This window comes from Etheostoma cragini, chromosome 3, assembly GCF_013103735.1.
Source record: "Etheostoma cragini isolate CJK2018 chromosome 3, CSU_Ecrag_1.0, whole genome shotgun sequence".
In the NCBI taxonomy this organism is placed as follows: domain Eukaryota; kingdom Metazoa; phylum Chordata; class Actinopteri; order Perciformes; family Percidae; genus Etheostoma; species Etheostoma cragini.
Window position 1 is genome coordinate 13,758,340 of NC_048409.1, and position 15,378 is coordinate 13,773,717.

Here is a 15,378-nt window from a genome sequence, read left to right on the forward strand (position 1 = left end):
GGGGGGGGGGGGGTTTCTATTACTTCCACTGAAGTAATATACAAATCCTTCTCTGGGAGAATGTGCAAGCTGCCTAAACAACCCCTGGCAGATTTACTAATATAGAAAGTGTCCCAACTCATTCCTTTTTATCAGGGTAGATAATATTTGCTTCAGCATTACCAAGAACAAATTGCTTAAGTACAAAGAACTGATTAGGTTTCTGGCTCAGGTAGAAAATACAATAGCCATGTTTGACATGACAATCAAATAAATTTAGATTAATTTTCCTCATTTCCCTATTCCATTTATTCAGCCGCCACAGCCCAAACCATTTGTTCATCCGATGTAAATAAACAGGAGGTTTGGTTGCAGTAGACTTTCTTTAACCTTGGATGTTGATTTTTTTTTAATGGTGTCGTTGTCCCACATTTCAGTCCCATGTTCTCATTTATGTGCATTTGCATGTCCCAATGTGTCCCTGTGTCAAGGTCTTTAGAGGTGGAGCCGAACAGGGGACCTAATAGGGGACCCTTCTTATACTCATCTGCTTTCCAATTTCTGAGGGAACACTGATTGCTTGGAATATCTTAGCCACACACACACACACACACACACACACACACACACACACACAGTTAGACACACACACACACACTGCAGTGTACATGTGTAATGACAATAAAGTTGAATCTAATCATCTAATCTAAATTGGCACCACTTCAGTTTGAAAAAAAATATTTGAGCTGTCTTATTTACACAAGACTTCCTCCAGTTAAATGTTAAATGTGCTTGTTCATTTTCTTTCTCTTTTGGATTAGATGTATTCATATCCTGTCAGCAACAATCTGCTTTTTCATTCCCCTCCGCTTTTCTTTGCTACCCCCCTGTCTGTGGGAACACTATTACTTTAGCTGCCCCCTCCACTGTGGATGCAGATGGACCCAATTCAATTTCTCTCCGCTGCTGCAATGTGAGGGGAAAAGGGGGGGAAGGGACAGGTACAGCAAAGTACAGGAGCGGAACAAAAAGGGGAAAATGTAAGGGATGAGAGGTGTGGGCTGGTGCACAGCAGGTTGACAGATTCAAGACTGCCTCCACCCTTTTTTTTCCTTGAAGGACATTATCATAGGAACCCTGTGTAGCTCAGCTCAGCACACCCCGTCATGGCTTGGATCTCTTTCTCTGCCTCAGGCTCCAGCAGAGACGAGTACATCTTAACCAGGTCTAATACGCAGGACCTGGTGCTTGAGCTACTGCCGCTAAGGTTAGAGTAAGTTGAGACTGAGGCGGCCCTCTGATCTCCACCAGCTGTGCAGTTGAACATATTTCAATTTTTGACTGTGTGTGTGTGTGTGTGTGTGTGTGTGTGTGTGTGTGTGTGTGTGTGTGAGCGAGAGACAAACAGAGCGACAGAGAGACAGTATTAGAGGGAGTTGTCTGTGTTACAGCTGTGTAATTGCAAACAAATGCATGTAATTACAGCAAGTTTTACATCGTAAGAGGTGGCAGTTTTAATCAGATGTAAAGGTGCTCCAGATGGCCTCCTAAAACAAGGTGTTCTGGTGTTTTACATAAATTGTGCAAATTGAATTTTCCCATTAATCATTTTAAAAGTGTCTCTTCATCAAGGTCAGGATTTACTTTAAAAGGGGCTCATGGCCAAATTGTCCTGGAAAATTTCATAAAATGCCAGTGACATTTAGAATCTGTGAGGTCAATGCCCCTGATATTTGTCAACATGCACATACCCAAGACAAAGGGTGAGTTGGAGACAAAGAGTAGAATGGGAAACTGCTATTTGCCAGCAGGGACAAATAAATGGTAGGGGTCTATAAATTCAGTGTTTATTTGCCAGTAGGCAATGCAGATGTATTATTTCACAGTTAAATATAATGATCCCTGAAAAGTTGCACAGCATCTCTGAGGATCAGATCAAGGGATGTTAGAGCCTGCTGGAAAACGACTTCTTCTCTTCCTTGGTTCTTAATGTAGTGTTTTATTTTATCAGTGTTTTATCTATTGATCCATATCCCACTAACAATGTTCAAAAGCTCATCAGGACTGAGCGTTCCAGTTTCATTTTGTTGTTAGTATTATGCTGGCGTAGATAATGTGTTTGAGTTTTTATGTGCACTAGCATGTGTAGTTCATGTATCCAGCCACTGGAACTGCAGCATGTCAGAACACATTAACTTCTGAGGATCATCCATTAAACACGTTTTTTCTTTCACCTTGTTTATGTGCCATCTTCTTTTACCCCGTTTCTGCTCACTTCATTGTGGAGACTGAAGGTGCTTTGTGCTTTTCCAGCAGGGAATTTAGACTTTGGAATCAAATGCCTGGAACCCCAAATTAAAAGTGTGAATTCAGTATGATCTTTTCTATCGCTACTTCAAGCAACCACTTGCATTCTTGCTTCATTTTTTTATGTTCAGTCCTCCCTAGGGTATCTCCTTCTTTTAAGGTTCCTTTAATCTCTCTGGTGTTAGTGATGCTCTATGTTCAGCGCCAGTGTTGGGCAAGTTACTTCCAAAATGTAATACATCATAGATTACTAGTTACAGTCATTTGAGAGTAATTATTTATAATACAATATTACTGTCTCTGAATTGTAATATTTTACACTACTTTTGCATTACTTTTGAGTTGATTTCACCAAAATAATAGCGGGCATTTGACTTGGCAGCTAGCTTGTGATTTTTCACCAGAGGAACAATAAAGTCCACTTTAATACATTATAGATATAGATTATTCATAATATTTAGTATAATTATCATAAATATGTAAAGTAACTAAATCTAAAAAAAAACTAGAGAAGTAAAAGGTACAATAGGCAAGCAGGAGAAACTGAAAGTACTCAATTAAAAGTACCTTACAGTTGTATTGAAATACGGCATAGTTACTTTTCACGGCTGATAAAATGCAATGATAATTATGTGTAGCAAGCCTAAACATTAATTCCAGACATGTTGATATCTTTCAGCAGCTTGGACACACTGCTGTCCTCGCTGACGTACCGTCACTTGATGGGACACAGATGTTCTCCGTACTGTCTCTGGTTCTGGCTCTGGCCACGGTAACCATGTAAACCTTGTTTTTACAAAGTGTATTGATGTAGGAAAGTGTTACATAAAGTTTAGTTATAGCAACATGCCCTCTTGCTAATGTCAGAAATGCTCAGTTGCAAAGCAGTGGATCAGTTTATGTGTCTCCTCCGGTTTATGGCACACAAAGCTGTTATAATTTAAATTTAGTGCTGCAGACAGATCTGGAGGTCAGCGAAGCTATGCATTTCGAGAAGAAACAACTTGTCTGCTAGCACCAGACTCAAGTCAATTTTATTAAAATTCCTCTATATTTCTTTAAATTAATTTACTCAAATTCAGATGAATAACAATCACAAGTGATACATTGAATTAAATTAAATAAATTTCCGAATTAAAACAAAATGATTAAAACGAAATTATATCTGGCCTACGATGAATGGGTTTGATACTGAATATACAGTAAGACGTTGTGTAAGACCAACATGGGCATGCATATACGATGTTAATACTAACTGACGTGGTGTTTTTTCTCTCTGAGACTCACACACACAGTCATTTCCAGCGGGGATGTAACAGTGGTGAAGACAGTGTCAGCTGCACGAAACGGCTGTTGATTTAATTTTGGTGGACTAGGGGGAAGCAGGGCAGTGTTGCTTACATGACATACATGTAAGACATAGATATTTTGGCAAATCCCCCCTTAATACCTCTTGACTCAGATGGAGATTTTCTCTAGCTAACTACCTTCTTCAAAGTGTATACAAAACATGTGTTAACATGTTACAAGTGTTAGACATATTGGAGGCATTTTTGTGGCACCAGTCAAAGCAAGGCATATTGAATTGTAACCAATAACTTTGCATGAGATCCAATAAGAAATTAATGCAATCCTACTGAATCATCACCAATCTGCTCAAAGTTATCTTCCCTGGGCCGAATCTCTGTCAACATATTGAAATGCATATTGAAATTGTCGAAGCAGCGACTCACATCTCTAGTCTACACACACCGGCATCCTTTGTGTGTCTCTAGTTCTCTTTGTTTGGTCTCTCTGAGACGTACAGCAGTCCCCTTTCCTCTTTTGTTTTTCTCGGTTTGCACTTTGCAGGCTGGAGATGGGGAATAGATCAAAAGCAGAATGGATGAGCTGTTTTGCAAGATCCCCCAGTCTTAACGGATTTCAAGGCTGGGTGAGACTGTGTGTGTGTGCGTGTGTGTGTGTGTGTGTGTGTGTGTGTGTGTGTGTGCGCGCTTGTGCTTGTGGTTGCCCGCGTGTGTATGCGTGCATGGTTGCATGCGTGCACGTTTCAATATGTGTGTAATATGCATGTACATGCAAATTTATGTGTATGTGCGTGAGTGCCTCTGTGCCTGTGTGCCTGCAAGTTTGCCTCTGTGTTTCTGTTTTTATCAGTCTGCATTGTGCACTCTTGAAATCCAACCAGTACTCTCAATATAATGAAAAACAACCATAAATGCAGTGTAACCTTAATGATATTGTTTTATATGTTATTTTTTCTTGGTAAAGACGGGTTCATACTCACACTTTGTTCTACCATCCAACGAGTTAGAATCTTTAAAAGATTCCCTTTTCATATCACATTCATTAGTGTCATTTTATTATTGTCAACAAAACACTTATATTTGATCTACCGTAGCACACTGTGCAGTCTACATGGGAGACATAGTAACAAAAAACAACATGTCTATAGACAATTTAAAAGGATATATAAGAGAGTAAAGAAAAACTTTGAAAAATGTCCATTTACAATGCAGTGGTCAAGCAAAAAGTAATTCTTCCATCTGAGCCCACTCACAGCCTCCCCACATATGCTCTGATCTTCATGAATGCAATTTTGTCTGTCTGACATGATGATGTGACATCTACAGCAGCTCAACAAAGGACTGTGAAGAGATGGACACCACTACACTGTCTACAGTAATTATTTTATCTGCTGTATATGTTGTCACATCATCATGTCAGACAACCATGACACGTAATGCTGTAGCAATTCATATTCACTTATCTTCATACTACATGGACAGCTGGAATAGAGTTGTCAAGTCACATAAATTCACCTCAAGGGGTTTTACAATCTGTACAGCATACAACACCATTTATCCTCTTAAAATCTCGATTCAAATTCCCCCACCGAAAAAACGGATTAGGATTGGCTGGAGGGGATGAGCGTGTTGGGATTGGAACACACTCCTAAAGCTCTTGCTCTGTCCCCAGTGTGAAAATGTCTCCACTAACATGGTCGCTAGATATGAAGACATTTGGACAGTCTGCACAGTCAGTAGTGCACAGGCTGAGCAGGGACTGTGACTGCAAGGGCTTCCATTGTTGTTTAATAGTCTACAGGGGATGCAGCGCTTGAAGAACATGCGGCACTGCTTTGAAGATCTGCTCTGACAGCTGAAAACTTTCTCCTCAACCCAGAGTTTGAGTCTCATTACAGGGATTGAACAAACAGTGCCATTATTCAACATAAAGCCAAATAATGATGGCTGACAAGCTTTGGATTGAATTACCAGATCAAAGACAGCACAGCTTAGACTTTTATGGAACAACAGTTTTGAAAAGTGAAAAAAACGCTCAGACTGATCTCATTAAATCGCGTATAAAGACACAACAATTCGTATGCCTTTATTGGTGTGTTATCGAGACACACACTGGCGTTTTTGTTTGTATATCAATGCTGTTTGGCCTCCATTGACTTACATTACATTGCAATGATGTGTGAATTTACAGCGTAGCGAGTAGTATGAAAGGGTGAGGTTGGTCAGGGTGGTGGATGGGTAAAACACGGGACTTTCACCCAGGAGACCGGGGATCGGGGCCTGCGTGTCACGTTTCCTAAACCCAACCGTTGGTTTGTTTACTAAAGCCAACCTCATTCTTCCTTTCCTAAACTCGTCATGTTTCCAAAACTCAACCGTCGCTTTCTTCTCACAATAGCACTGCAAGGAGCGTGTATGTTTACGCCGCTGTAAACAGTGTAGACATACACGTGGATAGCTTAAAATGCGTACAGATAACACGCTACTTGGCTTAAGAAAGTCGGCGTATATGTTTACGCAAAGCAGAGATGGGAAGTACAATTACTTTGTTATTGTACTCAAGTCGATTTTTCTGACTTTTTACTTTTACAAAATTGGCTCGTTACTTTAGTTTTAAATCATTTCAGTCGAGTAATTGTTATTTATTTTTGCGTCATCAATACCGAATTCAATCTAATTGAATGGGATTTAATAGTTTTATTGGGCCTGGGTTCTTTGGGGATCAGCCCCAGCACATAAACCTGCTTGTTCGTGTCCGGATGTGCCTGCTTGCAGTTAGTTGCCTACTGGAAATATGTCACATAGACTTTATTGAAAGAGATGCTTTTGAAAACATGTCACGTCATGTCTATTTATTCTCGGCAAAGATGAGATGAAAACAATCGGAACACGGCAACAACTCGCACAGCGACGCAGACAATTCACCATTGCGGGTCAACAACATAACGCCATGTCTACGTCGGCAGGATTAACAGATTAAATGCGGGTGTTTGTGTGTGTGTGTGTGTGTGTGTGTGTGTGTTGTACTAGTAGTAAATAGAGAGAATGGGAGAAGGAAGTTTATGTGAGGTGGACCTGGTTACCACAGAATCTTCTCAGCTGTTGCTACTGTCAAATGCTGCACTTCCTCTTTATGTAGCGCATTATGTCTTACATAATGTACAGGTCACTTATTATATCAACAAGTTAATACAATGTGTAAACAAGTAATGACTGATAAACAGTAATGTACATGCTATATACCTTCTGTTGATACTACAACAACGCCAAATATTCAATATGACTCTTAGGCTGAATCCCATTTCTCCATCTTACCCTACCCCCTACCCCTCACCCCTACCCCTTGGCCCTTGAAACCAAGGGGTAAGGGGTAGGGGTGAAAACATACCCCTATAAAATTGGACACCACTTGGTTACATCACCATACAGTATTGATCACAAACTTCCAAGATGTCGTCAGCGTGACAACGGGACTGTTGTTCAAATCAACGTTAACGTTAGTGGTTAGCGATTAGGTGCAAGTATATATGTACAGGTCTGCATAGACCACAAAACAAGGCTGTCGTAACTTTTAAATTAATTATTTAAGCTGAAAATACTTACATTTATGGGTCTCTCTGGTCGATGCGGCAGCCATTGTTGCTTGTTGAACAATAGCCCTCGTTTACAAGTGAGCTCGCGTCCTCAATTGCTTTCAAGGGGTATACATCCCGCGGTCTTACCCCTAGCCCTCTGTCGAAATAGGGATTGGGACACGACTAGGTCCCGCGTGAACGCGCAAAGATGAGGGGAAGGGGTAAAGGGTAGGGGTAAGATAGAGAAATGAGATTCAGCCTTAACCTTGCAGTTTACACTTATCATGTTAGACTCCATTTCTTCATTTCTTTGCACAAAACTCTTCAGAAAGGGCCACATTTAATGGGTTATTTTTTTAAATCTTGCCGTCTAGTGGTTGTTAGATGTATCTCTAAAAGTTTGGGAAATTTCTTAATTAATATCAGTGTAGTAATTCCTATTTTATCCTTAATTTTCTTTCCAGAAGATATATGTGAGAACACACACATAGATGTAGATTCCTTTAAATGTTAAGGGGAAGATTAAAAAAGAGGAAATGGATCTCTGAGCTGAATTCATATCTTAATAATGTAGAGTCCCAGTCTCTGTCTCAATTGTCCTATATGTGATGTTTTAGGCTTATTGGCAGACATTAATTTACAATTTAGGCAATGGCATATAAAGAGCCTTTTTTCCATTAACACTGAAGTTTCTCAGCAGTACTCTAGCAACATTTTGTGTCATTTGTATGGTTACTTTTACTTTTATACTTTTCCAAGCCTGTACTTTGTTACTTTTACTTGAGTATTTAAGTTATATCAGTACTTCTACTTTTAGCCAAGTATTTTTTAACACAAATATCTTATGTGTACAGGAAGTAATTACTTTTGCCATCTCTGACATCTTGAGAAGCAAGTCTATAGCTAACTTTTCTTCAATCAGCACTAGAGTCACAGCCAGGGCCTGAAGTCAACTTTTTGGACCGCCAGCCACGGTGGCATGTGGATTTAAAAATTCACCTGCCACAGTGACTTTTTAACAGACAGTTTTTTTGTCTCATAAAGGTGAAAAACAAGACTGCAGCGGTGTCCTCCGGAAGTGCAGTCTTTGATAGTTGCAGCTTAGTGTGTGTAGGTGACTTTTTGATGACTCTGGATCCTTAATTGATTCTAATTTTAAGTTTTTAATCCCGATTGCAAAAGGACTTGACTTTGCTTTCTCTGAGCCGTATACACAACAGTCACTGCACTACATTTGTTCTGTACTGCTGTCATAAATCAGCCACTCACGAACCTTGCCGTTGTTGCCATTTGTCCACTTTGTATTAAAAGTTTTTCTTTTACTTTTCTATGACTCATTCTTATCTTTTTGTTGGTTGTTCTTTTCACCTGGCCACGTTTTTTACCTAAAATCCAACAAAATGGCGGACTTTGTTGAAATGTAAAAGAACAACAGTTGCAAACAAAACTATTGTGGCAGGTAGATTGACAGTGATACCCGCCAATAGCTAAATTTACCCGCATTTGGCATGTGGCCGGTGTTAATTTCAGGCCTTGGTCACGACTGTGTGTTTTCCCCAATCCTCTTTTTACTATATGGCAGTGCCAACCACCTACACCACAACCTGTCTGTCTAGCCACTGAAGTTTGCCTACGACGCCACCCTGATTAGTCTCATTCCTACTGATGATGAGTCATACCAGAGAAAGCTTCAGTAAAAAGAGAGTCAATTTTTTCCACTCACTTCTCCATAGAGAAAACATTCATAACAGTTACACACAAACACACACAAATACAATGTCTTTGCTCGTCATTTGTACATTGTGAGGCAGAGTGGGTACTGTCTAAATATAACTGCCCTCTGTTTGGTTTTAACCAGGCGCCAGCTGCTGATTTAACCGGTGGTAATGTCCACTGATGGGTAAAAACTGCATTTACTTCAGCATATTTTCCTCAAGATGAGATGGCATAACGTTGCTTTAGAGCAATAAAAGTCCATCCCCAGAGGCCTTTTTTTTTTTTTTTGCTTTATCATTTTGCTTCTGCAATACATACGGGAATAAACAAACATGCACACATGCAAGCATACAGAGAGGAAAAAACACACACACACACTCACATTTTTGTCTCAACTTGGACTCATTTGCCCCACCGTGACACCTGAATGCTTTAGCCTTGGTGTAAGTGGGCTGTATGACATTATGCTTGATAATGGTAGCTATGCTTCTCTCATATTTGATGGATGTGTCTGTCACAGTGCAGTTCCGCCACACCCTATTGGATACGGCATTTTTCTGACAGGAAAATCAGCCAATCCTGACGCTTCAATGAGCAGCCTCCCTAATCTATTCCTTGTGCTGTAATTCCAGGTTGTAGAATGAACCCTGGGTAATCCCTCACAGGGTGCGTTGTTCCACTTGTTGTCACTTTCCCCGTCTGTCGCTTTCTTTTTCCACGCTCTCTCGCTCTTTCTCTTTATTTTGCACTTGCATAAACTCTCTCTCTCTCTCTCTCTCTCTCTCTCTCTCTCTCTCTCTCTCTCTCTCTCTGTCTTTTCTTTCTCTCAGTTGCTGTCTCATTCTCTTGTTCTCTCCGCCTGATGTTCTGGCTCCCTAGCTGGCTGCTCCTCATACTTTCTTATTGATTTTCTTTTCCGTTCGCCAGCCTCACCGCACCTACTCAGTAAGTGATTGACATTCCCCTGCATCTTTCTCTTTCTCTCAGTTTGCTCCTTTCCTATTCCCCTCTCTCTTATTATAGCTTATTCGTACTCCTGCCTCTGCCTCAAAAAAATACACAGAGCACAGTACTCATCAACAGTCTGAACTTTGTCTGTATTTGTTTCCTAGATTCAGTGTTTGTACTGCACATAGTTTATTGTTGTATTGCAGTTGCATTGTAATTGCAGTCTAAATACTTTAATTAATTAATTAATTAAATAATAATGACACTGCAAATGAGAAAGATCAAGTTACAGCTATTTATGTTGTGTACCAAGACAGTCTGGTATTCATTTCATTTATTTGTTTATTTGAAAAGGGGACAATGTACACTGATCAACATTCGAAGCAAATGTAAGCGTACCCAAGTTAGCATCGGCAGTCCCCTAGCCAGATGTTATTAGGCATCCTAAAATAATAAACATCCTAAAATAATAAACAGTTATAATACAATGAAGATATTTATACAATAGACAAAAGGTTAAAAATTACAATGTTAAATCACAACAATCGAATAAACAAGATAAGCAAATAAAATCTAAAATAGATGATACAGTTATTGTTGGTGGCAATATGCAGCTTCCTTCCTCTATGTTACAACCTTATACGTCTAATTGTCTTGGGTTGTGCTTCATGTATAATTAGGTTTGACACTGTAGAGTTTGCATTCTGTGTTCCAAGGGAAATGGCATGTAAGATTACTGATGTTTCTTTTCTGACCATTAAATTAATGGCCACCATGCTGCACTTGGATTAATGTTTCATCAATTTAATTAGTTAATGTTGGTATCCCTCCAACTTTTAGACACTCTGTTGTCATCTTTTCATCCTATTTGTGTTATATAATGAGTAGCTTCCCATTTGTATTGCTCAGATCAATAATAAAAAGTGTAATTTATTGCGTAAAGTTTTACAAAGAATAATTACAGCATTAAAGGTTTTCAGTCTATTTGATAAATGTCATGGTGTGTTTGCTCCCAAGCGTGCTCTCCTGTTTACATTAGCTGATATGTACATCTTCCCTCCTGTTAGTCGGGCTGACTCGCAGACAGAACAGCTCTATTTTCTCCCCCTCCCAGCTCAGAAAGCAAGGCCACGAATGGGCCAGTTCCTCCCCCGCCAGCACGTTTCTTCTCCCTTCCTGCTCACAGCCCCCTCATCTCCCTTCTCCCTCGCTTTCTCCACCTCCTATTCCTGGGTAGAAGTCACAGTGCCACCCCCTCCCATTACTTAGTCACCCCCCATGCTCAGACCTCTGGTGACACCTGCTGAGCCCAGCCAAGCCACAGACGCCCACCTCCCAGCACCTCCACAGGCACTGACAACTGATTGTGTACGCTGATTGATGAACACCATATTTCCCAGGTACCTTTTTGGTCATGCCACAGTATGTGCACATTTTCTCCCACTCCGTTACTTGAGGCCGTCATCAGGAGAATGTGGAGTGTGTTGTTCAGGGGGTTTGGGTAGCTACGGTCTATTTGTGTGAGCAAGGTGCTGTTTCTCTCAACACGTAGACCAGAGGAAATGGGAGGCAAGATCTTTTTGATCATATACTCTCAAAGGAAATCTTTGATTCCGAGAGCTGTCTCTTCCTTCTTTCATATCTCACATCAGAATTCATCAAGGAGAGTTGTTAAACGGCTTCCAAATGTAGGCACTGATCAACATGAATGGGTTTTATTCTCTTGAGTCAATTTAGCCTTGAAACAAACTAAGACTAAGATTGGAGAGCTTTGTTTACTGTAGTTTTTTCTTCATATTAGACTTCAATCACTGAACCTTGAACAATTTGTCCTCACCCGTCTCTAACCATCATTAATACTGCTAAAACCCCTTTCTAGCGTGTAATCAGAGAACTCATTCCAGTGTAAATCACACCAACAATGTATCAAGGCTAAATTAGATGCCATATTTTCTCATTTATTCCTTCTATATAATATTCATAATGGAGGGAGGTTGATTATTATGATAAGGGATATTATTTCTCTACAGTCTTCTAGACAGGGGTGGCAATGTTTACATAATGAGGTAGATTACAGAGTTTGCATCTAAATGACAAAAAAGAGAGTGTTTTGAATTGTCATCATTTCTCTCTGAGCCTCCCAGGTTGTTTTAGGTTAGCACATTTCATTATTGGCTGGAATGGCTGCCTTTTTTTCAAACTTGTTTCCATATCAGTGAGACACGCTGTAATATTAGCAGCAACACAATGGGCACGATGACCTCAAGTTCTTAAAATACTTCTCATATGTTTAATCTTAACAGGAGAAAAGTTACACAAACTAATCAAAAGAAATATTTTGCATATTTTCTTGATATTGCTATATCTCGAGGTTATCTTCTGTACCAACACATAAAGTAACTGCTAAGGTTGTTATTGACATAGAAATTGCTTGTTTTTGTGGCAGCTGCATAAATGAAATTATAGCTTGTGAGGCCTCCAGCATAAGAAAAGTAAAATTGTTTTGCTGATAGTTTTGCCTGTGTTGTGCCACCAGAGTCACAAACAGTAGCTCTAACATTGTAATCTCCAGCAAAAAAAAGTCAAAGCTCTGTTGTCATGTCACAACTAAGAAGTTTTAAAGTTTGTAAACTTTAACAACTTTGCATTTCACACTGTATTCAGTACTTGCACAGATTTTAATGAGCTTCAGGGTAGCAGAATTTTCCCAACCATTAGAGGAGCCGTCTAAATTCTACAAGGTCAGAGAATACAAATCACCAAGGTTCTTTCTTTTTCAATGGCATTATGGTAAAGTAGAGGTGAGTGAGAGGAATGTGTACCTGAAAATAGCAAGATGTAAAGTAGATTTTTTCAAAATCCTCATGTCTGCAAAGTTGTCATGGTGTTGGGGATTGACAAACTCAAGTATAATAAATGAAGAAACAGGAGATGGCAGAGACAGATTGAATGGGGTAGGGAGGAAAGACACCATGTGAGGTGGAGGTGTGTATCCCCACTTGAGCTGTAATGGAAATGAGAATGTGGCTCTGCGCCACAGGATTTGCCGGTAATTGGTTTAATGAATGCATTCTGTTGCCTCTGATTGAACACATGCCCTGTGTTTGATACTCAAAAAGCCACACACATATGTTGTCTTTCTTGCTAACTCTCACTATCTTCTTGTCTCACAGCATGGTGATCTGTCCACTTCTTTCTCTCTTTCTCTTTCGCTGTCTTTTGTTCAGGTCATACTGATTGTCCTTTCGAGAAAAGGGAGGCAATTAAGCTCCAAATTGTATCTATCGGCCTTTTCCAGCTGATGACTGTGTGTGTGTGTGTGTGTCTGTGTGTGTGTGTGCGTGCGTGCGCTGTCTTTACAGATTGGCCTGTGGCACTCTGAAAATGGACTATCCATGGAGAGAAAGCTTCCATCAATTAATGTGACGGAAACCCTCTTCAACAGTACTCTTACCATCACAACAATATTAGTAAGTATCACTGCATGCACGCTGATACGCACACATCAACAGTAGACCGTGTCATTGTATTAGCTTAACTCCTCAGCTGATCTACATGTGGCTGACATTCTGTGGTTGACAGACAATTACCATATCAAAAACCCATTTTGTATTTTCAGATCCAAACTCAGTTCCTCTTGGGATCAGAGAAACTGCTGCTGTGCGATTGTTTTGCCCTGAGTACTTCAGATGTGGCTACATCACAGTGCATCAGCAGGAGCTAATAATTCCCCATGTCAGACATTCTCAGCCTCTGTTGTAAATATAGATCCTGTGAGTGCTAGTTCTTACTGCCATCACTCTACTACCTGTTACAAGGGATGCAGTTTTTGAGCAGTATCCTTAATCACCAGCGAAGGTAATGATCAATGATCTATGATTCCTTAAAATCTTATCAAATGCAAACTTGACTTTTAAACACAATTAAAAAAACAGCTGAATTATTTAAACAAGATTTTCTTGAAAGGAAACAATTGCTGCTCAAGAATTCTGTTCTTTGTGAATTTTTTTTATAGTCTCAACATATTTAATTGCTAATAAAGCATGGGGAGAACAGTGGACCCCTTGAGACAAAGGTATTTATTACGTTATCACTCAGTTCTTCATATCAAAAAGTTGCAACTGGTTGTGCAAAGAATCAGAGAGCTAGAGAGAAGTTTAAAAAAGGCATATTTTCTCATCTATGGACACTAATTGCTGCATAACGTGGCTTGTCTGCTTGTCTGATGTCACGTTCAGAAAAAATATATATGCGGCCCTCAAACACCAGAAAGGTGCGAGGGAAGAGGATTCAGATGCTGGTTGATAACCTGACAGCACTTTTTCTAAAGCATGTGGACCCTTAGAGCCTCTACATACTTACAGACATATTGAATTCATTAACATATTAACGTAATCAGTGGTGAGTCATAAGCTGTTCACTGTGACTCCTTCTTGATGAAAATATTCCATATTGGAAAGCAGAGCCAGACTGGGATAATAATTTAGGCCCAGAATTTAGCAGCAGACACACACAGCCCACATATACAGTGGTGTGAAAAAGTGTTTGCCCCCTTCCTCATTTCCTGTTCCTTTGCATGTTTGTCAAACTTAAGTGTTTCGGAACATCAAACCAATTTAAACAATAGTCAAGGACAACACAAGTAAACACAAAATGCAATTTGTAAATGAAGGTGTTTATTATTAAAGGTGAAAAAAAATCCTAACCATCATGGCCCTGTGTGAAAAAGTGATCGCCCCCCTTGTTAAAACATACTATAACTGTGGTTGTCCACACCTGAGTTCAATTTCTCTAGCCACACCCAGGCCTGATTATTGCCACACCTGTTCACAATCAATGCATCACTTAAATAGGAGCTAATTGTCTGACACAGTAAGGTCCACCAGAAGATCCTTAAAAGCTACACATCATGCCGAGACCCAAAGAAATTCAGGAACAATTGAGAAAGAAAGTAATTGAGATATATCAGTCCGGAAAGGGTTATAAAGCCATTTCCAAAGCTTTGGGAATCCAGCGAACCACAGTGAGAGCCATTATCCACAAATGGAAGACATGGAACAGTGGTGAATCTTCCCAGGAGTGGCCGGCCGCCCGAAATTACCCCAAGAGTGCAGCGACGACTCATCCAAGAGGTCACAAAAGACCCCACAACAACGTCCAAAGAACTGCAGGCCTCACTTGCCTCAGTTAAGGTCAGCGTTCATGCCTCCACCATCAGGAAAAGACTGGACAAAAATGGCAGAGTTCCAAGGAGAAAACCACTGCTGAGCAAAAAGAACATCAAAGCTTGTCTCAATTTCTCCACAACACATCTTGATGACCCCTAAGACTTTTGGGACAACATTCTGTGGACCGATGAGACAAATGTGGAACTCTTTGGAAGGTGTGTGTCCAAGTATATCTGGCGTAGAAGGAACACTGCATTTCATAAAAAGAACATTATAACAACAGTAAAATATTGTGGTGGAAGTGTGATGGTCTGGGGCTGTTTTGCTGCTTCAGGACCTGGAAGTCTTGCCGTGATAAAAGGAACTATGAATTCTGCT

The 15,378-nt window shown here is 40.1% G+C and overlaps 1 protein-coding gene and 1 long non-coding RNA gene across 4 annotated transcripts in view; one reads left to right on the forward strand and one right to left on the reverse strand.

The window, feature by feature from the left end:
• grik4 (glutamate receptor, ionotropic, kainate 4) overlaps window positions 1-15,378 on the forward strand; it is a 288,509-nt gene that overhangs the window by 246,341 nt on the left and 26,790 nt on the right. For all 3 annotated transcript variants that reach the window (XM_034867139.1, XM_034867140.1, XM_034867141.1), the window contains one exon: window positions 13,195-13,302. In XM_034867139.1, coding sequence (XP_034723030.1) covers window positions 13,195-13,302 — 108 coding nt within the window. The remainder of the gene's footprint in view (window positions 1-13,194; window positions 13,303-15,378) is intronic.
• Window positions 1-15,378, reverse strand: part of LOC117941915 — a 26,193-nt gene that overhangs the window by 10,354 nt on the left and 461 nt on the right. Inside the window, exons 2-3 of the long non-coding RNA XR_004656003.1 lie at window positions 11,645-11,649; window positions 6,435-6,441 (exon numbers count right to left, since the gene is read on the reverse strand). This is a non-coding gene — a long non-coding RNA (uncharacterized LOC117941915). The remainder of the gene's footprint in view (window positions 1-6,434; window positions 6,442-11,644; window positions 11,650-15,378) is intronic.